Source organism: Salvelinus fontinalis, chromosome 31, assembly GCF_029448725.1.
Source record: "Salvelinus fontinalis isolate EN_2023a chromosome 31, ASM2944872v1, whole genome shotgun sequence".
In the NCBI taxonomy this organism is placed as follows: Eukaryota; Metazoa; Chordata; class Actinopteri; order Salmoniformes; family Salmonidae; genus Salvelinus; species Salvelinus fontinalis.
The window spans coordinates 13,650,154-13,675,956 of record NC_074695.1 but is presented as its reverse complement, the minus strand read 5'-3'; the positions used below and the strand labels follow the sequence as shown (position 1 = coordinate 13,675,956).

The window sequence follows — 25,803 nt, the reverse complement described above, 5'->3', positions numbered from 1 at the left end:
TGCATGGTGGTGTAGGGTTGATTTGGTTCCTTCCTTTCCATCTACAGTAGGTGCTCTAAGATCTACACAATGTGTCTACTGTAATTATATCTGCCTGTATGGAATTATTGGTATATTTTTATCTTTGCTGCTAAAAATGGCCAAAACAAAAAGACCAAAGATGGATGCTTGGAAAGAGATTATTTTGCACGTATGAACATGTTGCAATCCCACCTTTGCTAGAACGGCTATCAGGAACCTTTTGAATAGGTTAGCCTCTACATCTTCGAAAACGACTTTTCAGATAATCATATTACAGGGACTCAAATGAATAATTCAACATTCTCAGAAGTGCCCGCACTTGTAGTCCGTCCCACTACAGTAGGCTTTACGCTAATAAGGTCTATTTAACAGTGTCCAGCAGTATGCTTTATGACCAATAAGATCTAATTGACAGAGTGTCCAGCAGTGTTCTTTATGACCAGTAAGGTCTATTTGACAGAGTGTCCAGCAGTATTCTTTATGACCAATAAGGTCTATTTGACAGAGTGTCCAGCAGTATTCTTTATGACCAGTAAGGACTATTTGACAGAGTGTCCAGCAGTATTCTTTATGACCAGTAAGTGTCTCCCCAACTCCGGCTGCTGGTGGTCAATTCAATCTGAACATTCAGATGACAAAATCTGGGCTGGTTTTGAATCAATAACTTGTTGTATTTGTTTTGTTGCCAGGAGTGTCCACAGGATGCCCATATTCCACAAATGTTCATGTTATAAGTCCCATAGTAAATCATTTAATGAGCTCAGACAAAGGTCTTACAATAGTAATCAAGGCCTGAAGGGGTGTGGTATATGGCCAATATACCACGGCTAAGGGCTGTTCTTTAAGCACAACGCACCACAGAGTGCCTGGACACAGCCATTAGTAGTGGTATATTGGCGATATACCACAAACTCTGTGCAGCCTTATTGCTATTATAAACTACTTACCAACGTAATTAGAGCAGTAAAAATAACTGTTTTGCCATACCCGTGGTATACGGTCTGAAATGGTGCAGCAGGTAGCCTAGTGGTTAGAGCGTTGGACTAGTAACCGAAAGGTTTCAAGATCGAATCCATGAGCTGACAAGGTAAAAATCTGTTGTTCTTAAAAAGGCAGTTAACCCACTGTTCCTAGGCTGTCATTGAACTTAAAAACGTGTTCTTAACTGACTTGCCTAGTTAAATAAAGGTTAAAAAAAATATGGCTTACAGCCAATCAGTATTCAGGGCTCAAACCATCAAGTTTATAATGTACAGTATGGATTTTACAGTAGCCTTTGAGTTGTAATACTCAATACATGCTAGTTATGTCATTAGCTTTCTGTACAACGGACCAATCGAAAACTGTAACTGTGATCTGTGTGACTCCATTAATAAGTGTGCAATCTGTGCATGACAGAGATTTTCCCAGGAACAAGACGCCTTACTCATACCTGATCTCACACACAAACAGAGATTTTGCTAGGAACAAGATGCCTTATTCATACCTGATCTCACACACAAACACAAACCTTTTTCTTACACATCTGATTGAACAGAAGAGCAAGAGGAATTTGGCAGCCTTTGGTAGCATTTAGACTGGTGCTACAAAAAGAGAGGAACGTTAAAGGCTATAGATGTGATGTTTGTGAGTATCATGAATGAGCACTGTTGAAATGCTTTAAAAGAGATTCCTCCATTTTTAACCCCCCGAAATTGTTTTACGTAGTGTTGCTTTAACTGTATAGGCAATCAGAGATTAGTTTATGTTGATGATTCAAGACGAGAGGATGTTTACAGAGCCTCTGACAGGTGACTTTACACATTGCAGTGCAGCGGAACGGACGGGATGTGGTGTGTTTGTAAATTCAATCTGAGGTGCCAGAGTGCGCTCAGATTGCTCTCTGGACATTCATAAATTCAGAGCATTGTCAGATTGTCTGTTCAGACCATTGGGTTCTCGAAGTGTTCAGAGCGCAGATTGGACGCTCTGGCCTAGGAGTAGGGTTGATCAGAGCGTTCTGACCTTACAACGGCAGTCAAGCAACCAAGCTAACTTGGCTAGCATGCTAACTACTTCCAGACACAAATAAGAAAACACCTCACTGACCATTTTACTCGCCCTAGCAGAGATGATTAGGCTGTTTTCATGTTATCCAGCCGTTGGTGGTTGTAACTGTGCTGCTGGCAATAATTGAATTACGCTTTTTTGCCGACATTTACTGACACTGGCCATATTCAGAAATTCAGCAGTTATTCTGCGCTCTGGCACACTCAGACAAGAGCTCTGAAATCGTAATAGATAACCAGAGTGAATTTTACGAACGCACCCTCAGGGTGGGCGTCTCCCAGCTACCTTTGCTTACCTGTCATGTTAAAATCTTAAGGCCATTACAGATTTCCAATAGGTACTGCACTGGTTTGAACTAAAGGGACATTTTGTATTGACAAAATGGAATCGCCCGTGAAGAAAGGTTTCCTTAGACTGGAAATACAGAAAACAACATGGGAGGTTCCGGAGCAATATACCGCACTGAAAGCTGTTGGCTCAGGTGCTTACGGGACAGTATGGTGAGTTGACTTTGTGAACGGTCAGTGCAGTCCGGGATTCTTGGGACATCACTACCCTAAACCCTAACCCTAACCTTAACCCTTACGCTAACCTTAACCATATCCCTTACCAAATCATATCCTTAACCCTTACCCTTAACCATTTTAAATGTAACCTTCAATGGGGGTAGGGATATCCCAAGGATAGCACAAACCCTTTGGGTGAAAGGGTAATTATTGGCAGGCATTGCAGGAATAATGTCACGCCAAACCAGCATGTATTTGTATTGTTTAGAATATACCTCTGTATAAATACAGTTGTTCTCAATCTCAGTCATTGCAAAAATATGTAGAAAATAAAAATAATGGAAGGAACAACTTTCCCTTAACCTATAATTGCTTATTTATTTTCAATAAAATGCAAACGTCTACATTATTGGATTTTGACAGTTATTTTGTTGCATTTGTTCAATACTGAATAGACTAGTCATTGCTAACAGAGGCACTATTGTATTGCCTCAAGCAAATAAGCAAGTTGAAGCAGGTTTCAAGATAAGACAAGAATTTTGCTCTCCCAACCTGGAGCAAGCCCCGTAATCTTGAAACACAGTTTTACCTCTGCCAGATATAGGTCATATGGAATGTCTGAAATCAAATGTTATTTGTAGGACTACAGATAATAATTTGTCAAACTCTGACATAAAAGTCAATCAAAGATTTTGCAGTCTTTGATGACTTGGTATTGAGAGTAAATCACTGGAGGTTGGTGACACCTTAATTGGGGAGGATGGGTTCGTGGTAATGGCTGAAGCGGAATTAGTGGCATGGTATCAAACACGTCATTCCATTTGCTCTGTTCCAGCCATTATTATTAGCCGTCCTCCCCTCAGCAGCTTTCACTGGAGTAAACCATTCTATCTATTTCCCCCACAGTCTGTTGCTATTGAGAGTAAACCATTCTATCTATATCCCCCACAGTCTGTTTCTATTGAGAGTAAACCATTCTATCTATATCCCCCACAGTCTGTTTCTATTGAGAGTAAACCATTCTATCTATATCCCCCACAGTCTGTTGTCATTAAGAGTAAACCATTCTATCTATATCCCCCACAGTCTGTTTCTATTGAGAGTAAACCATTCTATCTATATCCACCACAGTCTGTTGTCATTAAGAGTAAAACATTCTATCTATATCCCCCACAGTCTGTTTCTATTGAGAGTAAACCATTCTATCTATATCCCCCACAGTCTATTTCTATTGAGAGTAAACCTTTCTATCTATATCCCCCACAGTCTGTTTCTATTGAGAGTAAACCTTTCTATCTATATCCCCCACAGTCTGTTGCTGTTGAGAGTAAACCATTCTATCTATATCCCCCACAGTCTGTTTCTATTGAGAGTAAACCATTCTATCTATATCCCCCACAGTCTGTTGCTATTGAGAGTGAACCATTCTTTATCCCCCACAGTCTGTTTCTATTGAGAGTGAACCATTCTATATCCCCCACAGTCTGTTGCTATTGAGAGTAAACCATTCTATCTATATCCCCCACAGTCTGTTTCTATTGAGAGTGAACCATTCTATATCCCCCACAGTCTGTTTCTATTGAGAGTGAACCATTCTATCTATATCCCCCACAGTCTGTTGCGATTGAGAGTAAACCATTCTATCTATATCCCCCACAGTCTGTTTCTATTGAGAGTAAACCATTCTATCTATATCCCCCACAGTCTGTTGCGATTGAGAGTAAACCATTCTATCTATATCCCCCACAGTCTGTTTCTATTGAGAGTAAACCATTCTATCTATATCCCCCACAGTCTGTTGCTATTGAGAGTAAACCATTCTATCTATATCCCCCACTGTCTGTTTCTATTGAGAGTAAACCATTCTATCTATATCCCCCACAGTCTGTTGCTATTGAGAGTAAACCATTCTATCTATATCCCCCACAGTCTGTTGCTATTGAGAGTGACCCATTCTATCTATATCCCCCACAGTCTGTTGCTATTGAGAGTGAACCATTCTATATCCCCCACAGTCTGTTTCTATTGAGAGTAAACCATTCTATCTATATCCCCCACAGTCTGTTGCTATTGAGAGTGAACCATTCTATAACCCCCACAGTCTGTTTCTATTGAGAGTAAACCATTCTATCTATATCCCCCACAGTCTGTTGCTATTGAGAGTAAACCATTCTATCTATATCCCCCACAGTCTGTTGCTATTGAGAGTAAACCATTCTATATCCCCCACAGTCTGTTGCTATTGAGAGTGAACCATTCTATATCCCCCACAGTCTGTTGCTATTGAGAGTAAACCATTCTATCTATATCCCCCACAGTCTGTTTCTATTGAGAGTAAACCATTCTATCTAGTCTGAGACATACATGTTATATCCAGCACTAATGTACTTTTACTTCTGACCTTGTCTCATTTATTAGTTCTGCTATTGACCAGCAGACCAAGGAGAAGGTGGCCATTAAGAAGCTCTATCGTCCATTTCAGTCCCTGATCCATGCTAAACGGGCCTACCGGGAACTACGACTGTTGCGCCACATCCAGCATGACAATGTAAGTACTTGTTACCTACTATTATAGTGGGACATCTGAGATGAGCTCCCCTAGACAGAGATTCCAGTCACTCAAAAATGTAGCGGCTTTTCATTACAATGCAGTAATTGTCATTCTACAGTACTTCACATCAGAATAATTTGCAGTCCTATGGACACTATTCAGCATCCAGTTGTATTGCCTTGCCTCTTTCCTATGTGTTTATTTATGTTTAGGGGAAAGGAGTAGCAGCCCTTATGGGTCAGTGTTTTCACTCAACACTTCACAGTGCACAGATTCCTAGAGAACTGTTCATCAGGCCCACTTGTTCTGTTACGGGTGATGAATAAGTCTTACTGCAATGTATAATGTGCGTGTGCTCACTTATCGTGGGAATAAACCCTTCCTTTCCTCTCTTACTCCCTGTTGTTTTCCTCAAGGTGATCTGCCTCCTCAATGTCTTCACACCTGATTTCTCCCTGGAGAAATTCCAGACATTGTGAGTGGTGAGCTGTGAACAGCATTCCTCTGTCAGTTGTCTCAGCTTGTTGAGACAGGCTGCTCAGAGTGTATCTTGGACTTTTAGTTTCATAGTGTGTGTTTTATGTTTGTGTTCGTGTGTGTCTGTGTCTGTGTGTATGTGTGTGTGTGTGTGCTTGCAGGCGTGCAGGTTTGTTCATGTTTGTTTGTGCTTGGGTATGTGATATCTTCTCTTATCTGAGATAAAACATAGATTTGATGTCTGGTTTAGGATTCTTACTATGAGACACAGTATATGATGTACCTTGCATTGTTTTGTCATATTATTATACACTTGTAGCACTTAGTTGTAGGAGATAGAATGAGTACATTATGTTTTGTATCATTCCATTTCCCTGCTCGTATTCTCTGTCACAGTTACATGGTGATACTGTTTGTATCTGGCTACTGCCCCCCCCCCCCCCCCCCCCTCTCCTTCATGTCACAGGTACTTGGTGAATCTGTTTGTATCTGGCTACTGCCCCCCCCCCCCCCTCTCTCCTTCATGTCACAGTTACATGGTGATACTGTTTGTATCTGGCTAATGTCCCCCCTCCTCTCTCCTTCATGTCACAGTTACATGGTGATACTGTTTGTATCTGGCTAATATCCCCCCTCCTCTCTCCTTCATGTCACAGTTACATGGTGAATCTGTTTGTATCTGGCTAATGTCCCCCCCTCCCTCTCTCCTTCATGTCACAGTTACATGGTGATGCTGTTTGTATCTGGCTAATGTCCCCCCCTCCCTCTCTCCTTCATGTCACAGTTACATGGTGATGCTGTTTGTATCTGGCTAATGTCCCCCCCCCCTCTCTCTCCTTCATGTCACAGTTACATGGTGATGCCCTTCGTTGCTGAGGATCTCGGTAACATCATGAAGAGGAGGAGATTGACTGATCGCGTCATCGTTTACCTCTTCTACCAGCTTCTATGTGGCCTCAAGGTGTTTGCTACCACTCAATAAGTTTATACACAGTGTCACGCCCTGGCCTTAGTATTCTTTGTTTTCTTTATTATTTTAGTTAGGTCAGGGTGTGACATGGGGAATGTTTTTGTTTTGTTGGTTTTGGGTGTTTTTTATGGTATAGGGGTTGTTGTATAATATATGGGTTTGTGTGGAGTACAGGTGTCTAGTGTTGTCTATGTATGTTTAGTTGTCTAGGAGAGTCTATGGTTGCCTGAATGAGTTCCCAATTAGAGACAGCTGATTTCGGTTGTCTCTGATTGGGAGCCTTATTTAGGGTAGCCATAGGCTCTCATTGGTTGTGGGTAATTGTCTATGTAGAACGTTTGTAGCCTGTATGTATGTGCACAACGTTTGTAGCTTCACGGTCGTTTTGTTGTTTTGTTAGTTTGTATAGAGTTTTGTGTCGTGTTCATCTTCGTGGTGTTAATAAAAGAAGATGGCTTATTTTCCAACTGCTGCGTTTTGGTCCGTCAATCCGCCACACGATCGTGACAGAATTACCCACCATAGGACCAAGCGGCATGGAAAGCGGCAACAGGATCTACCTACACAGGATTCATGGACATGGGAGGAGATACTGGATGGTAAGGGGCCGTGGGCTCAACCGGGAGAATATCGCCTTCCTCGTGAAGAGCTGGAGGCAGCTAAAGCCGAGAGGAGGCGATATGAGGAGGCAGCACGGAGACAAGGCTGGAAGCCCGTGAGTACAACCCAAAAATTTCTTGGGGGGGGCCTTAAAGGGAGTGTGGCGAAGTCAGGTAGGAAACCTGCGCCTACTCCCTGTACTTACCGTGGAGAGCGAGAGTACGGGCAGACACCGTGTTACGCAGTAGAGCGCACGGTGTCTCCTGTACGCGTGCATAGCCCGGTTCGGTACATTTCAGCTCCACGTATCGGCCGTGCTAGACTGAGCGTTGAGCCGTATGTCATGAAGCCGGCCCAACGCATCTGGTCACCAGTGCGTCTCCTCGGGCCGGCGTACATGGCACCAGCCTTACGCGTGGTGTCCCCGGTTCGCCTACATAGGCCGGTGCGGGTTATTCCACCTCCCCGCACTGGTCAGGCGACGGGGAGCATAGAACCAGGTAAGGTTGGGCAGGCTCGGCGTTCAAGGGAGCCAGTATGCCTGCACGGTCCGGTATTTCCGGCGCCACCTCCCCGCCCCAACCCAGTACCACCAGTGCCTCCTCCACGCACTAGCTATATGGTGCGTGTCTCCAGCCCTTTACCACCAGTGTCTAAACCACGCACCAAGCCTCCTGTGTGTCCCCAGAGTCCTGTGCGTCCTGTTGCTGCTCCCCGCACTAGCCCTGAGATGCGTGTCCCCAGCCCGGTGCCACCAGTCCCGGCACCACGCACCAGGCCTACAATTCGCCTCAGCCGGCAGGAGTCTGCCGTCTGCACAGCAATGACTGAACTGCCCGTCTGCCATGAGCCCACTGAGCCGTCCGCCAGACAGGAGCCCACTGAGCCGTCCGCCAGACAGGAGCCGCTAGAGCCGCCAGCCAGACAGGAGCCGCTAGAGCCGCCAGCCAGACAGGAGCCGCTAGAGCCGCCAACCAGACAGGATCTGCCAGAGCCGCCAACCAGACAGGATCTGCCAGAGCCGCCAACCAGACAGGATCTGCCAGAGCCGCCAACCAGACAGGATCTGCCAGAGCCGCCAACCAGACAGGATCTGCCAGAGCCGCCAACCAGACAGGATCTGCCAGAGCCGCCAACCAGACAGGATCTGCCAGAGCCGCCAACCAGACAGGATCTGCCAGATCAGTCAGCCAGCCATGAGCAGCCAGATCCGTCAGCCAGCCATGAGCAGCCAGATCCGTCAGCCAGCCATGAGCAGCCAGATCCGTCAGCCAGCCATGAGCAGCCAGATCCGTCAGCCAGCCATGAGCAGCCAGATCCGTCAGCTAGCCATGAGCAGCCAGATCCGTCAGCCAGCCATGAGCAGCCAGATCCGTCAGCTAGCCATGAGCAGCCAGATCCGTCAGCTAGCCATGAGCAGCCAGATCCGTCAGCTAGCCATGAGCAGCCAGATCCGTCAGCTAGCCATGAGCAGCCAGATCCGTCAGCTAGCCATGAGCAGCCAGATCCGTCAGCTAGCCATGAGCAGCCAGATCCGTCAGCTAGCCATGAGCAGCCAGATCCGTCAGCCAGCCATGAGCAGCCAGATCCGTCAGCCAGCCATGAGCAGCCAGATCAGTTAGCCAGCCATGAGCAGCCAGATCCGTTAGCCAGCCATGAGCAGCCAGATCTGTCAGCCAGCCATGGGCCGTCCCTCAGTCCGGAGCTGCAGTCCCTCAGTCCGGAGCTGCAGTCCCTCAGTCCGGAGCTGCCATTCCTCAGTCCGGAGCTGCCCCTTACCCTGGAGCTGCCCCTTACCCTGGAGCTGCCCCTTACCCTGGTGCTGCCCCTTACCCTGGTGCTGCCCCTTACCCTGGTACTGCCCCTTACCCTGGTACTGCCCCTTGCCCTGGTACTGCCCCTTACCCTGGTACTGGCCCTTAGTCCGGAGCTGTCCCTTAGTCCGGAACTGCCCCTTAATGCAATGGGGTTAATGTGGAGGGGGGTCGTTTGGAGGAAGCCTAGGAGGTGGTTAGGTACTGTGGTGACGTGGGGACCGCGACCAGAGCCGGAGCCGCCACCGTGGATGGAAGCCCACCCAGACCCTCCCCTAGACTGTGTATGGTGCGCCCGGAGTTCGCGCCTCAAGGGGGGGGTTATGTCACGCCCTGGCCTTAGTATTCTTTGTTTTCTTTATTATTTTAGTTAGGTCAGGGTGTGACATGGGGAATGTTTTTGTTTTGGGTGTTTTTTATGGTATAGGGGTTGTTGTATAATATATGGGTTTGTGTGGAGTACAGGTGTCTAGTGTTGTCTATGTATGTTTAGTTGTCTAGGAGAGTCTATGGTTGCCTGAATGAGTTCCCAATTAGAGACAGCTGATTTCGGTTGTCTCTGATTGGGAGCCTTATTTAGGGTAGCCATAGGCTCTCATTGGTTGTGGGTAATTGTCTATGTAGAACGTTTGTAGCCTGTATGTATGTGCACAACGTTTGTAGCTTCACGGTCGTTTTGTTGTTTTGTTAGTTTGTATAGAGTTTTGTGTCGTGTTCATCTTCGTGGTGTTAATAAAAGAAGATGGCTTATTTTCCAACTGCTGCGTTTTGGTCCGTCAATCCGCCACACGATCGTGACACACAGGCCTTTAAATAATGGTATTACCAATGTGAAAATGAAAATGATTCATCACAAATGTATATTTTTCTATCCCTTAGTATATCCATTCTGCAGGGATCATTCATCGGGTTTGTATTAGGTTCTTATCAATATACATGAAACACATTTCTAAGTACTTTTGAGTGAACAGATCGTATAACATCGTACAATACTTTGCTTTATTTTTTAGGACCTAAAACCTGGCAACCTCGCCGTGAACGATAACTGTGAATTGAAGGTAAATAAGAACTGGGCAACAACCTGCATGTCCATGTATACTGCACTGTTCATTTTATAACCTTCAGACAGTGAGAGAAATGTAATGTACTTGATTTAGAAAGATGCCACACTGATGTTTAAAGACTACACTTTATTGTTTGATTGTTGTGATTAAATATAAGCCTCTCTTTTAATAACCTTTTCCTCACTTTTCCTTCACATTCCCTCGCTTTCTCTTTCTATCTCAGATCCTGGACTTTGGTCTAGCGAGACATGCAGAGAGTGAGATGACGGGCTATGTGGTGACACGCTGGTACAGGTCACCAGAGGTCATCTTCAACTGGATGCACTATAGCCAGTCAGGTGACCTATCGCCAACGCACAATGAAGACCGTTTCATATATTTGGGCTCCACTTTCCTTGCATTGCAAACACTTCTGGGATTATCTTACTCTTGCACTATTGGCTCATTGGTATCTCATGTGTTATATATTCTGTGTGTCTGTCTCCCTCTCAGTGGACTTGTGGTCAGCAGGCTGCATCTTGGTTGAGATGATCACAGGCCAGGTTCTGTTCCCAGGCAAAGACAGTATCCTCCAATGTTCCCTCTGACACTTCCACTGTATAACTCACTCATTCTACATAAACTCAAACACATAGATTCTGTACCCCATCCAGTGTATATTAATGGTGTACGTATCATTTAGTTATCTGATGTACGTATCATTTAGTTATCTGATGTAGTTATCACGTAGTTATCACGTAGTTATCTGGTGTAGTTATCTGGTGTAGTTATCTGGTGTAGTTATCTGGTGTAGTTATCTGGTGTAGTTATCTGGTGTAGTTATCTGGTGTAGTTATCTGGTGTAGTTATCTGGTGTAGTTATCTGGTGTAGTTATCTGGTGTAGTTATCTGGTGTAGTTATCTGGTGTAGTTATCTGGTGCAGTTATCTGGTGCAGTTATCTGGTGCAGTTATCTGGTGCAGTTATCTGGTGCAGTTATCTGGTGCAGTTATCTGGTGCAGTTATCTGGTGCAGTTATCTGGTGCAGTTATCTGGTGCAGTTATCTGGTGCAGTTATCTGGTGCAGTTATCTGGTGCAGTTATCTGGTGCAGTTATCTGGTGCAGTTATCTGGTGCAGTTATCTGGTGCAGTTATCTGGTGCAGTTATCTGGTGCAGTTATCTGGTGCAGTTATCTGGTGCAGTTATCTGGTGCAGTTATCTGGTGCAGTTATCTGGTGCAGTTATCTGGTGCAGTTATCTGGTGCAGTTATCTGGTGCAGTTATCTGGTGCAGTTATCTGGTGCAGTTATCTGGTGCAGTTATCTGGTGCAGTTATCTGGTGCAGTTATCTGGTGCAGTTATCTGGTGCAGTTATCTGGTGCAGTTATCTGGTGCAGTTATCTGGTGCAGTTATCTGGTGCAGTTATCTGGTGCAGTTATCTGGTGCAGTTATCTGGTGCAGTTATCTGGTGCAGTTATCTGGTGCAGTTATCTGGTGCAGTTATCTGGTGCAGTTATCTGGTGCAGTTATCATGTAGTTATCTGGTGCAGTTATCATGTAGTTATATGATGCAGTTATCATGTAGTTATATGATGCAGTTATCATGTAGTTATATGATGCAGTTATCTGGTGTAATTATTATGTAGTTAGTTATCTGGTGTAGTTATCGTGTAGTTATCGTGTAGTTATCTGATGTAGTTATCTGGTGTAGTTAGCGTGTAGTTATCTGGTGTAGTTAGCGTGTAGTTATCTGGTAGTTATCAGGTATTGTTATTGTGTAGTTATCAGGTGTAGTTATCGTGTAGTTATCTGATGTAGTTATCTGGTGTAGTTAGCGTGTAGTTATCTGGTGTAGTTAGCGTGTAGTTATCTGGTGTAGTTAGCGTGTAGTTATCTGGTGTAGTTAGCGTGTAGTTATCTGGTAGTTATCAGGTATTGTTATTGTGTAGTTATCAGGTGTAGTTAGCGTGTAGTTATCTGGTAGTTATCAGGTATTGTTATTGTGTAGTTATCAGGTGTAGTTAGCGTGTAGTTTGCGTGTAGTTTTTATGTAGTTATCAGGTGTAGTTTTTATGTAGTTATCAGGTGTAGTTAGCGTGTAGTTATCATGTAGTTTGCGTGTAGTTTTTATGTAGTTATCAGGTGTAGTTTTTATGTAGTTATCAGGTGTAGTTAGCGTGTAGTTATCATGTAGTTTGCGTGTAGTTTTTATGTAGTTATCGGGTGTAGTTAGCGTGTAGTTATCTGGTGTAGTTATCAGGTGTAGTTATCCTGTAGGTATCTGGTGTAGTTAGCGTGTAGTTTGCGTGTAGTTATCAGGTGAAGTTATCTGATGTAGTTATTGTGTAGTTATCATTGTGCAGTTGCACTAAGTACAACACCAATCATGCAATCAGACTGTTCACTGATCATTGCTGTAACTATTTTGCTTGAAACGGTTTCCACTGTCTGCCTTTGTGTGTCTCGACCCCCTCCTTGACCGTCCTGTTCAGGCATTGACCAGTTGAAGAAGATCCTCCACGTAACAGGAACACCACCGTCCTCCCTGCTGCAGAAGATGCAGAGCAAAGATGTGGGCCTACTGTCATCTCAGTCTAATGGCAACTATTCAGCTTGCAATGATTCAATGTAGCTTGGTGTTGTGAAGTCACAAGTTATGGTCAGTATGGGATTGACAGTTGAACGTTGTTGGTATTGTCTTGCAGGCTCGTTCATATGTGCAGGGTCTCCCTATCCAAAAGAAGAAAAACTTTAAGGAAGTCTTTCCCTCCTTGGATGTAAATGGTGAGTTGGTCTATCTATCATTATTTTGCCAATGGGACATCCTGCACGGTGGTTATGAATATCCAGGTGTTCAGTGATGTTTTTCTGCTTTGTATTGAGAACAGTTGAGGGCTGTGATGACTCTACTTCATGCTCTATTTCCTATTATAAACTGGGTGGTTTGAGCCCTGATTGCTGATTGGCTGACAGCCGTGGTATATCAGATCGTATACCACGGGTATGACTAAACATTTATTTTTACTGCTCTAATTACATTGGTAACCAGTTTAAAATAGCAATAGGGCACATTGGGGGTTTGTTGTATATGGCCAATATACCACGGCTAAGGCCTGTATCCAGACACTGTTGCGTCGTACGTTAGAACAGCCCTTAGCCGTGGTATATTGGCCATATATTGGCCATATACCACACCCCCTTGGGCCTTACTGCTTAAATGCCTACCTCTCTCTCTCTCTCTCTTCATGTCCTGTGTGTACCTCTGTCCAGCGGTGGATCTGCTGGACAGCATGCTGCTGCTGGACCCAGACACCAGGATGACAGCTAAAGAGGGCCTCTCACACCCCTACCTCTCTGAGTTCCATGATCCAGAATCTGAACCCAACTCCCCACCGTACGACGACTCCTTTGAAAGCATGGAGCTTGATGTGGGAGAGTGGAGTAGTGAGTATATCTTACCTATGACTGATTACCTTGTTCTACATGTTGATGGGATTGATCCTGAATTACCCACTGCTTTTAGAGCCCTACACTTACAATTCTGCAAAGTTTCTCTTTTAGGAAATTCAATTCTAAAATACTGTATGGTGTGCTTCATGTGGTAAAATTCAAAAAAATATTTACTCTTTTCCTGTTAGGTCTGATCCACATGGAGATTATGACTTTTGACCCCAGAAACCCCAGTGCCACTGCAATGTAGTGGACAGACACAACAGAACACTGGCTCCCCCATGGCTCCATCTTATAGAAAACATCACATTTCACAACATGGTTTTATGACTTCATGAAACATGATACTGGAAAGAATGGCGCCGAAGGAGATGGTTGTCGTTTTACGTTCCCGTAACTAATTGTGCGATTGTTTAAAAGCATTGTTGGTTAAGGGCTTGTAAGTAAGCATTTCACAGTAAGGTCTACACCTGTTGTATTCGGCGCATGTGAAAAATACAATTTCATTTGATTTGATGTCATCATTTTTATGGATCCCTCATTTAAGGGTAGGTCATGGTTTTAACTTGTTTTAAGGTATACATTTTCAGAATGCTTTGTAAATGCATATGAATGATGTACAAACTTTTAATATATTAGTAGTATTATCATATTAAATATAGTAACGTGGTAATCGACCACACCATTTGCATGTTTATCCAATTGGCTACAATCTATGTATGAACAATGTTTTTTATCATGACTGAGTAAAATCTCACACCTCAAATCAATCTCATCTATGAACACATTTTCATCTCTGACTCAAGTAGCATTTTCCAAAATGAAGCATGTTTTGGTATCTTAACTGAAAAATGATGTTTGATGCTAGAACACTAAATCTCAATCAGTAGATCCACATAGTGGACAGTAGGCGGCACATGTTCAGTATAATGTAGAATGTTCTCATGCTGCCCTTTTTTGTGTGAACGGGTTAGATAGGTCAAGTTATCATTCCAGTTCTGTTACAGCAATGGTGTTAAGGTAATAAGTAAAAAATACTTTAGGGTACTACTTAAGTCATTTTTTGGGGTATCTGTACTTTTCTATTGATATTTTTGACAACTTTTACCTTCACTCCACTACATTCCTGAAGAAAATAATGTACTTTTTACTCCATACATTTTCCCTGACACCCAAAAGTACTTGTTACATTTAGAATGTTCAGGCAGGACAGCAATATGGTCCAATTCACGCGCCTATCAATATAACGCATTGTCATCCCTACTGCCTCTTATCTTGTGGACTCACTAAACGCAAATACTGCATTTGTAAATTATTTCTGAGTTTTGGAGTGCATCCCCTGGCTGTCCGTAAATAAAAAAACAAGAACATTGTGCCATCTGGTCTGCTTATTGTAAGTATGATAATTGAGTACTTTTTTCACCACTGTTACAGTAGATGTACGTGTGTCTTATGTTAGTTAAAGTTGTCTGCCTGTATCCCACCTGCTGAAATTGAAGTAGACTAAATTAATTTAAATTTAATCAGATTTAAATTTAATTTAAATAAAACAGTACTACTGCTTTTTTATTTAACGATTCACTAGCATTCCAAAAAAGAAGGCAATATGAATGTTTGATTGTATTGTTTTGGGTGCTATGAATGCTATCCTAATTTCCTCAGAAAACATCCATACATGGTTAATATTTTTTTTATAGTAAAGAAATGTAACACAAGTTCACACTATCTAATACTGTCAGATTCATTGTAAATCCCATTTAAAGGGACAGTTCATCCAAATTTCACAATTATATTGTTTTCCTTACCCTGTAAGCAGTTAATGGACAAGGTATGACAGCAATCATGCTTTGTTTATTTCTTTACCTGGTCACTATTTCAAATGCTAAGTTTTCTGCATTTTTGGCTCAAATCCAATGCAAGTCATTGGTACCTATATTATAATTGTTGCTAGCATATCATCTATAAGAAACGTCAATGAGTTGCGATACATTTTTACATGATTCGGACATGAAGCATAAACATGCTAATATAGGTACCATTGACATGCATTTAATTTGTGCTACAAATGCTAAAAAGAAGCTTTTGAAACAGTGGGTACGTAAACAAAACCAAAGCATGGACTACGGTCATACCTTGTCCATTGACTGCTTACACAAGGCAAGAAAACAATGTAATTTTGTAATTTGGATGAACTATCCCTTTAATAACTTGGTGGTTAACTAGATTATAGTGAGGATAGATTCCTCTATGTTGTGTTACAGGCCTTGACGATGTGTCATTACATTTGGCTATTTTGTGGTTTGAAATCTAATCCTTCACAAATCAGCTCACACTTTGACATTGCAAAGAGCCGTTCACCTCTTATGGCATCTTGTTTTCCTGGTTGCTAAAATTCTAATAGTTCGCTTAATTTCAGTTTTTGTGGCAAAACAAGAAATAATCATGTAGAGAATCATTGTACCATATAAACCGCTGACATATATTTTCCATAAACAAATATGTTCTATTTTCAGCTGGTGTACAAAACCAAATGTAAAAGACACAAAAACAAAACTCAGGAAGCATAGATCTATCGCTGTTTAGACTTGCTTTCAATGAGCATGACAGATCTGTAGCATGTACGCTGGGAGTCAGAAAGCAAGTGGAGGTGGTGAGTTTAATAATAAACAGACAATATGCCACTATAACAACCACGACTCATGTATAGACATGACACACATAGTCAATACTGCCTGGAGACTGGAACTAAGGGAGTGACAGATATAGGGGAGGTAATCAGTGAAGTGACGGAGTCCAGGTGTGCCTAATGATGAATGCCAGGTGCGCGTAATGATGAGTGTCAAGTGCGCGTAATGAGGAATGCCAGAGGTTGTAATCTGAATATTGGGAAAAAGGCCATTTCTAAACACGTCGCGAGCCATTCTTACTAATCTGTTCGAAACCCCGTTAGGATTTAAGTACAACTTTTGTATTACTGAATCCTTTAGTGAGAGGGTCAATGCTTTCTTATCTAATAATTTCAGCCCTCCGAATTCATATTCATTATATAAATTGTCATGTTTAATTTTTGATCTTTCTTGCTGTTCCAAATCCAATGTAATATTTTTGTTCATATATTTTTTTTAAACAAGTTGTTTGGTGTAGTCAGGGCCATAAGTAAATAGGTCAACTGGAATATGACTAAGGATTAATCAGGGTGATTTTTCAACAAATACACAGGTATTTACCTTTCCATGGAAGCAAAATCCTATCTATTTTTGATAACTTTCTGTAAAAATGTATTGCAGTTCGATTGTTTCTTTCTTTTGGATGTAAATACCGAGTATGTCCACTTCACCGTCGGACCTTTTTATTGGTAAACTACACGGTATATTTTTTTGCTATCTAATACGTAATATGGTACAGTTATCATACAGTTGAAGTCGTAAGTCGGTTAGGACATCTACTTTGTGCATGACACTGTCACGTTCCTGACCTTATTTCCTTTGTTTAGTCTTGTTTAGTTGGTCAGGACGTGAGCTGGGTGGGCATTCTATGTTATGTGTTTCTATGTTGGGTTCATTTTCAATTAGCCTGATATGGTTCTCAATCAGGGGCAGGTGTTTTACGTTTCCTCTGATTGAGAACCATATTACGGTAGGCTGTTCTCACTGTTTGTTTGTGGGTGATTGTTCCTGTGTCAGTGTTTGTGCCACACGGGACTGTTTCGTTCGTTCGTGGTTTCCTTCCTGTTTGTGCGTTCTTTCCTGTTCGTGCGTTCTTGTTATATGTTCTCAAGTTCAGGTCTGTTAACGTCGTTTATTGTTTTGTAGTTTATCAAGTGTTTTTTCGTGTTCGTCTTTCTTTAATAAATCATTATGTATTCAACCCACGCTGCATTTTGGTCCGATCCATGCTCCTCTTCAGACGAGGAGGAGGACGAGCGTTACAGACACAAGTAATTTTTCCAACATTTGTTTTACAGACAGATTATTTCACTTATACTTCACTGTATCACAATTACAGTGGGTCAGAAGTTTACATTCACTAAGTTGACTGTGCCTTTAAACAGCTTGGAAAATTCCAGAAAAGGATGTCATGGCTTTAGAAGCTTCTGATAGGCTAGTTGACATCATTTGAGTCAATTGGAGGTGTACCTGTGGATGTATTTCAAGGCCTACCTTCAAACTCAGTGCCTCTTTGCTTGACATCATGGGAAAATCAAAAGAAATCAGCCAAGATTTCAGAAAAAACATTTTAGACCTCCAAGTCTGGTTCATCCTTGGGAGCAATTTCCAAACACATGAAGGTGAAGAAAAAAGGAAACACTGCTCTTTCCTTCACCTTGTTCAACTGCTGCAAAAAAGATTGCTCAGATGTGCAAGTGGCTTTTGAATGTCAAACACTTGAAGGTACCACGTTCATCTGTACAAACAATAGTACGCAGGTATAAACACATTGGGATAACGTAGCCGTCATACCGCTCTGGAAGGAGACACGTTCTGTCTCCTAGAGATGAACGTACTTTGGTGCGAAAAGTGCAAATCAATCCCAGAACAACAGCAAAGGACCTTGTGAAGATGCTGGAGGAAACAGGTACAAAATTATCTTTATCCACAATAAAACCAGTCCTATATTGACATAACCTGAAAGGCCGCTCAGCAAGGAAGAAGCCACTGCTCCAAAACCGCCATAAAAAAAGTCTGACTACTGTTTGCAACTGCACATGGGGACAAAGATATCGTTATGTTTGGAGGAAAAAAGGGGAGGCTTGCAAGCCGATGAACACCATCCCAACCGTGAAGCACAGGGGTGGCAGCATCATGTTGTGGGGGTGCTTTGCTGCAGGAGGGACTGGTGCACTTCACAAAATAGATGGCATCATGAGGTAGGAAAATGATGTGGATATATTGAAGCAACATCTCAAGACATCAGTCAGGAAGTTAAAGCTTGGTCACAAACGGGTCTTCCAAATGGACAATGACCCCAAGCATAACTAAAAAAATGTGTGCGAGGAAGGAGGCCTACAAACCTGACTCAGTTTCACCAGCTCTGTCAGGAGGAATGGGCCAAAATTCACCCAACTTATTGTGGGAAGCTTGTGGAAGGCTACCCAAAATGTTTGACCCAAGTTAAACAATTTAAAGGAAATGCTACCAAGTACTAATTGAGTGTATGTAAACTTCTGACCCACTGGGAATGTAATGAAAGAAATAAAAGCTGAAATAAATCATTCTCTCTACTATTATTCTGACATTAGACAATGTTAAAATAAAGTGGTGATCTTAACTGACCTAAGACAGAATTTTTACTAGGATTAAATGTCAGGAATTGTGAAAAACTGAGTTTAAATGTATTTGGCTAAGGTGTATCCAGAGAGGTAAGAGAGATTATCTAGATCCTCTTTGAGGCTGTGTAGGGTTCCAAATTGCAGATTTAAAAGAAAGCATGACCACTTTGTTTTTAAGCCTGTGGCAGCAGGTAGCCTAGTGGTTAGAGTGTTTGGCCAATAACCGAAAGTTTGCTAGATTGAATCCCTGAGCTCATAAGGTATAAATTTGTCATTCTGACCCTGAACAAGGCAGTTACCCACTGTTCCTAGGCATGTCATTGAAAATAAGAATTTGTTCTTAACTAACTTGCCAAGTTAAATAACGGTAAAATAAACATTTCTATCCCATTGATATTATTGTTGTATCTAATTTTAATAGCTAGCATTTCAATGGTCATAATAAACACATATGCCGATAGCGGACAACCTTGTTTCACTCCTCTTGACAGTTTAATACTTTCTGAGAAGTAGACATTTTTTACTATTTTACACCTGGGGTTACTATACTTAACTTTAACCCATTTTATAAGAGAATCTCCAAAATTGAAATAGTCCAGGCATTTATATATCAATTCTAGTTGTGCTTTGTCAATGGCCTTTTCAAAATCAGCTGTGAATACCAATACAAATACAAAGAGTTAATTTACAAGTAAGTTAACTCTTTGTGAACTTTAAAAGTGTGGTTGCTTCTAGTAACCCTATCAGCCCTGTCAGTAATGTCATTGTGTCTATGTAGAACAGATATAGTAAGAAGAGAGAGTGAACACAAGTATTTTATAGAACTCCGATTTATTCACAATGTTTTGGTTGTACATGATCAATAACATTCAATAAATCTGGGTGTACCAGTCAGAATGAAAAGAAAAACAATGTTTGCAAACATCAGTGGAGAACCCATTGTCCCTATGATAGGGAGAGTTAAGAGTTAATGCTAGATTATTTACCTCAGAGCAAAGGGCGACACTTTAGTATGGCTGCTTATGTTGATCTCCTGGCATTCCCCACAATGCATAGCAATATGGGGGCAGCGAAGCAGTGGGGGTGGGGGGTTGGGAGGGGGGAGGGGGGTGTTCTCTGTACTTGTTAACTGTCTCAACATTGAGTGAACAGCATGGCACCTCTCTGCCAGGCCCATTTGGAGGCTATGTGTGCAAAGGGAACCTACTGTTGCCTTATGAAGATGCACTGTCACAGCACTGTCAACCAATACTGTGTCTACATGACAGGCACCATCCAGCAACTAAAAGACAGCCAGGCTGAATGTGGAGTGAGCAGACTCACTTCTCTGCTGCCGGTTCTTACTATCTCTCTGCCTCCATCTTTGTTGGTGTATGTTCTGAATCTGTGAGGGACAGGATACTCAGCGCAGGAATAAATCACATGAAATATTGGGCTGGAAAAGATCTGTCAGCTGCATTCAAAGTGCATCCTCTGATGTGCATCCAGTATTTCCTATCAGCCAGTAACTATGGGGCATACGCAGCTAAGAAGGGGGTCAAACCACCCTGGGTTATAGTGTAGATCAATAGATGCTCTGTGCCTGCATGTAACAAGAGGAGTTTGTAACTTGCTTTGGTTGTCGAGGAAGAGAGGGAGAGGAGGAGGTGAGGGGGAGGTGGGGACAGCCAGACAGACTTCTGTGTTTAGAAGCGTCTGGATGAGGAGGTCATGGAGGAACGGGACATGGAGACACTACCACCGCCGCCGCTCATGCCGTAGCCACTGCCGCCGCCGCCACCGCCGCTCATGCCGAATCCACTGCCGCCGCCGCCGCCGCCGCTCATGCCGAATCCACCGCCGCCACCGCTGCTCATGCCGAAGCCGCTGCTTTTCATGGACATGCCACTGCCACCGCCATGTCCGAAGCCACCTCCACCGCCTCCACCACCACCACCCATGCCGAATCCACCGCCGGAGCCTGGGAGAGGAAGATGGAAGGGGTGAAGTCAGTACTTGGACTAATCAGACCGAATGTCTTCACTGTTATCATTTTCTTGTCTAACTGAATTTAAATGCACATGTATGAGGTTCTTACCGCCGCCGCCACCACCACCGCTGCTGGAGGTCTGTACGTGGATGGTTGCAATTCCACCTCCAGTTCCACCTCCGGTAATCCTTTGAAGAGATTCATAGATTAGTTGACATGATCACTAAGCATATACTACAGTGAAAGAGCTGACTTCAATTAAAAGATTTTCAATTACTTGTGTTGTGCCATTACCTTTCCTCTCCATGCATTTGGTACATTTTGTTTCACTATCTCTTTATTTGATCGTGTAATTACCTGCTCTCCTCTCCTTCCAGTAGTTTCCTGTAGGTGGCGATCTCAATGTCCAGGGCAAGTTTGACGTTCATCAGCTCCTGGTACTCGCGCACCTGCCGGGCCATGTCCTGCTTGGCTCTCTGGAGGGCTTCCTCCAGGTCCTTGATGCGGAGCTTGGCGTCCTTCACCGCCATCTCCCCGCGCTCCTCAGCCTCGGCGATCTGGTTCTCCAAGTTGGCACGCTACAGGGTAAAAGAAAGACAAGATCAGAAATCAGATTGATATTTTCACTTAATGGAATATTAGTGTCGTGCCAGACATGATACTATTTTGAATTGGCCGTCATTTGCCAACCTACTGTACCTGTCCTTTGACGTTTTCGATCTCGTTTTGGAGACGGCTGATCATGCGGTTCAGCTCGGCCATCTCTGCCTTGGTGTTTCGCAGATCATCACCATGTTGTCCTGCAGAGGACTGCATCTCTTCAAACTGGAGGAATAGAGGATTGGCCCAGGCATGAGTCAGTGTGAAGCCTATATGTTATTATGTACTGTACCTAATTAAAGGAAATCTATAGAAATCAGTGGAGGCTGCTGAGGGGAACGGAGCGAATGGAATGGCATCAAACCATGTGTTTGATGTATTTGATACCATTCCAATCATTCCACTCCTGCCATTACTACGCACCCATCCTCCCCAATAAAGGTTACCACCAACCTACTGTGATAGAAATATACTGAAGTCTCCTCATACCTTCTGCTTGTACCATGACTCGGCCTCGGCTCTGCTGCGGTTGGCGATGTCCTCATATTGGGCACGCACTTCAGCCACGATGGAGTCCATGTCCAGGTTACGGCTGTTGTCCATCTCAACCACCACTGAGGTGTCCTTGATCTGTCCCTGCAGCTCACTCAGCTCCTGGAGAGAGAGAAGCACATAGGAGGAAGTCAGGAAAGCCATAATGTGGATTTTTTTTTTTCAAATGTAAAGCTTATTGTATTTTGACATGGTCCTCACCGCTTCATAGATGGCCCTGAGGAAGTTGATCTCATCCTGAAGGGAGTCAACCCTGGCCTCCAGCTCAACCTTGTTCATGTAGGCGCCATCAACATCCTTCTTGAGGAGGACAAACTCATTCTCCACTGAGGCACGCTTGTTGATTTCATCTTCATATCTACAAAAACACATTGCATATGGTTATATGGGTTCAGCATTTAGGACAGTTAGAGCATCCATACAATGTCTGGTGTCAAACTCACTTGTTCTTGAAGTCCTCCACCAGACCCTGCATGTTCATCAGCTCTCCTTCCAGCTTGACCTTCTCTCCTCCCAGGCCGTCCAGCTGTCTGCGCAGGTTTGCGATATAGGCCTCGAACATGGCGTCGATGTTGGAGCGGGTGGTGGTCTGGTCCTGCAGGAGGCTCCACTTGGTCTCCAGCATCTTGTTCTGCTGTTCCAGGAAGCGTACCTGTGTGTTGTGATGCAAATAGAACAGTTACAATCAGGTGTCATATTTACAACTACAACCAGGGTTGCACACATCTTCCACTGCAGAATACCAATCCGGGTTATGTAATATTATATCACCTTGTATCATGTGATGTAGAAGCCACCGTGCTTCTACATCTGTATTTCTTGCTGTTTGGGGTTTTAGGCTGGGTTTCTTTATAGCTGATATAAAAAGGCCTTTATAAATACATTTAATTGATTGATATGCATTGCCATATGAGTTGCCTTGGTAACATCTCCCTGGCAACGTTAACTTGTGTATTTATTTTGTGTTTCAAGACTTGCATTCACTTAGTTAATGAAGACGGTATGCTTGTAGCTGTTTATTGAGTCTCAGACAAAGCTGCCATACACCTACACCTTTGTATAAAAGGACTGACTTGCACACACAGCCCTCTGTGGGCCCTTGTTGGCAGGTACTGAGCTGAGTTCTTCCCTCAGGGCTGGGGCGGACAGGAAGACATCCATCCACTTTATATCTCTCTGTACTATAAGTGTGTTCTGTTCTATTGAGGTCATGTTGCCTTGACTTGCCATAACCTGAACAAGTTTCAACAGTTTCCTGCTTACAGAAGATTCCTTCCATGTGAGGTACATGGGCGAGGCTGCACATCCCTGAGGAGGGAGGGAGTCTTAGCCTGCCACACCCGAGCCAATCCTCCCTTATTATCACCAATGGCAAGCCCCAGCAGATATGGCTGGGTTGCCCCGCCTTAGCCTGAGGTGGAATAGCCTAGTGAATGAACTTGCCTGCTGCCACACCCTGTAATTATAAGACATTATTCTACAGAATCTGAGAATTACCTGCCTGAGGGCATTTACTGTCCTGTTTGGGTAAAACAACCCACTTGGCAAAGTCTTCATTGATTTACATTTGGTTGAGTTATGGAATTAAGGGTTTATTAAATACAAATGTTTTGCAGAAGAAAGACAAATGAGATGACTGAATTTGATCTGTTCAACCATCCAGAAAAAAAGCAGTTCTGTGTCTGTGAAAAGATGAAAAGATGCATTTTCACTAACAGGGTGAGGCTAGGTGATTTCCATCACTCCCTTGAGAAGATGTCAGATCTTCACTATTGTCCATACCGTCGTAGTCTGAAATATTAAAGTATTTAGGAACAACCTCTAACACAACTTGCTGTTTCAGACAGATTGAAAAAGTATATTATTAGCCATATTAACTTCAAACATGTGCAGGTGTGTCTCTGCCAGTTGTGAGGGAGAGATGGGAGAGAGGAGAAACTCTCAGGTGCACCATCAGAGACATAGCATTCTATTGAAAGCCAGTGAGTCCCTTCCTGCTGCCATGGGAATGGGGCTATAACATGATCCCTCACTCCACTCAGAGTGGGCCCGTGGTTATAGGATCCGCCTGGGCTAGGGTTTCCAAACTCACTCCCCTCTAACTCACAGAGCCAGGGCAATTACAGTCTAACAAAACTACTCAAGCAGTGATGCGCTTTCAGTTTCAATGCAACAGGCTGCACATTGGAACTTTGACCACCTGTGACAAGGTGATATGCCCCTGTTTATACATTAAGGTAAAGGATACACCCTTGTTTTTACATTAAGGTAGAGTATATGCCCGTCTATACATTAAGGTAAAGGATAAGCCCCATGTTTATACTTTAAGGCAAAGGATACAGCCACTACAGCATTCAGTGTATTTGTTTTCACAGCCAGTCCTAACTGGTTCCTATATGGTTAGGATTTCAGGGTGTTGCATAATGAGTGGCTGTGAAATATTTAATGAGCCTTACAATAGCGTACAACAGACACAGTCTTGCAGCTATTCAAGTGTGCTATTTGCAACCTGTACCATAAAACAATATCCCAGCCATCAATTACTATTGCAGATACTTCTCAGTATCTCTTTGCAGTGTCTGATTTGTAGTATACTGTATATGCATTCTGTCTATGCTGGCATATGGTAGATGATGATCAATGCAGTATATTTCATTTACTTAGACAGGCCCATAGTTATGGCATACTTAATACTTTTAACATCCTGTTAGACGGAAGGGCTTTCAGAGAATAGAACAGTACTGACCTTGTCAATGAAGGAGGCGAAGCGGTTGTTGAGACCCTTGATCTGTTCTTTCTCTTGGGTACGGACGGTCTGGATGTTGGGGTCGATCGCCAGGTTGAGGGGGGCTAGCAGGCTTGTGTTGACTGTGACAGCTGTGATTGGGGCGAAGCCGCCGCCGCCGCCACCCATGCCGAAGCCTCCACCGCCGCCACCCAGGCCGAAGCCTCCACCGCCACCGCCCATGCCAAAGCCTCCACCACCGCCGCCCAGGCCGAAGCCTCCACCGCCGCCGCCCATGCCGAAGCTTCCACCTCCACCGCCACCGCCCATGCCTCCGCCACCGCCCATGCCTCCGCCACCGCCCATGCCTCCACCACCGCTCATGTAGCTGTAGCTGGAGACTCCTCCACCACCACCACCGCCCATGCCGAAGCCTCCTCCACCACTGCCGCCTACAGAGCGTCTAACCGACGAGCTGCTCATACGGCTGGAGCCCATGGGAACTGCTGAAGAGGAGAAGCTGGAGAAGCTCTTCCTCACACTACCGCCGCCGCCGCCACCACCGCCGGAGCTGAATCCTCTGCTGGAGCCGAAGCCTCCGCTCATGCTGCCACTGCTCTTGTAACTGATGCTCATGGCTGCAGCTGTTCTGGTCCTCTGATGGGGGTAGTAGAAATGGTGAGACAGAGAGGATTAGTGGAGCAGGTGATCTCACTAAGAGGAAAGTCAAGTCCCTCTGAGTGACTGCTCTCTGGAGGCGGCTGGCTTATATTTCCCTCTCAAGGGGTGGGTCTGCATGGTACAGGGCTCCTCCCCAGCATCTGCCTGCCTCCTAGTTCTCTCACCTGCAGGCTGAGGGGTCGGAGCGACCCAGCTCGTCAGACGGGTAGCCGCTGTAAACTAATCAGGCTTCCGGCACACCCAGGTACACACACAGAGAAATGGCAAACCCATTCAGTTATTTCCGGGGGAGAGGGGGAAGGGAGGTTTCTCAGAGTCATTACTTTCTCATGTGTATTAAAGACTAAATGTTCATCACATAATTTAATCTGGGGTTTTGTGCATGGTGATATCCAAAAGGTCAGCTACTCTTTGCACGATTGAGCAAAGACTAATATCTGCATGGACTGTATAGGATAGGATAGCCGGTTGTGTTGTGTTGGAATTGTTGAATGTGTAACGTTTGCTGAAGAGACTGTACCAC

General features: G+C 43.8%; 2 protein-coding genes across 2 annotated transcripts; one reads left to right on the top strand and one right to left on the bottom strand.

Moving 5' to 3' along the window:
* Nucleotides 1-1,670: 1,670 nt before the first annotated feature.
* LOC129829594 (mitogen-activated protein kinase 14A-like) lies at nucleotides 1,671-14,857 on the top strand. Its single transcript, XM_055891374.1, has 12 exons — nucleotides 1,671-2,570; nucleotides 4,995-5,124; nucleotides 5,544-5,602; nucleotides 6,454-6,565; nucleotides 9,868-9,897; nucleotides 9,999-10,046; nucleotides 10,276-10,390; nucleotides 10,545-10,616; nucleotides 12,527-12,606; nucleotides 12,740-12,818; nucleotides 13,305-13,478; nucleotides 13,673-14,857. Exons 1-12 carry the CDS (start codon nucleotides 2,452-2,454, stop codon nucleotides 13,732-13,734), a joined length of 1,080 nt encoding a protein of 359 aa, XP_055747349.1. The 5' UTR covers nucleotides 1,671-2,451; the 3' UTR covers nucleotides 13,735-14,857.
* A 4,708-nt stretch (nucleotides 14,858-19,565) lies between these two features.
* On the bottom strand, nucleotides 19,566-25,350 carry LOC129829592 (keratin, type II cytoskeletal cochleal-like). The gene is made up of 8 exons (XM_055891372.1): nucleotides 24,621-25,350; nucleotides 22,318-22,526; nucleotides 22,076-22,232; nucleotides 21,812-21,976; nucleotides 21,422-21,547; nucleotides 21,080-21,300; nucleotides 20,831-20,910; nucleotides 19,566-20,713 (listed from the first exon to the last, which is right to left on the bottom strand). The coding sequence occupies exons 1-8, from the start codon at nucleotides 25,233-25,235 to the stop codon at nucleotides 20,439-20,441; spliced, it is 1,848 nt and encodes a 615-aa protein (XP_055747347.1). The 5' UTR covers nucleotides 25,236-25,350; the 3' UTR covers nucleotides 19,566-20,438.
* Nucleotides 25,351-25,803: the final 453 nt, after the last annotated feature.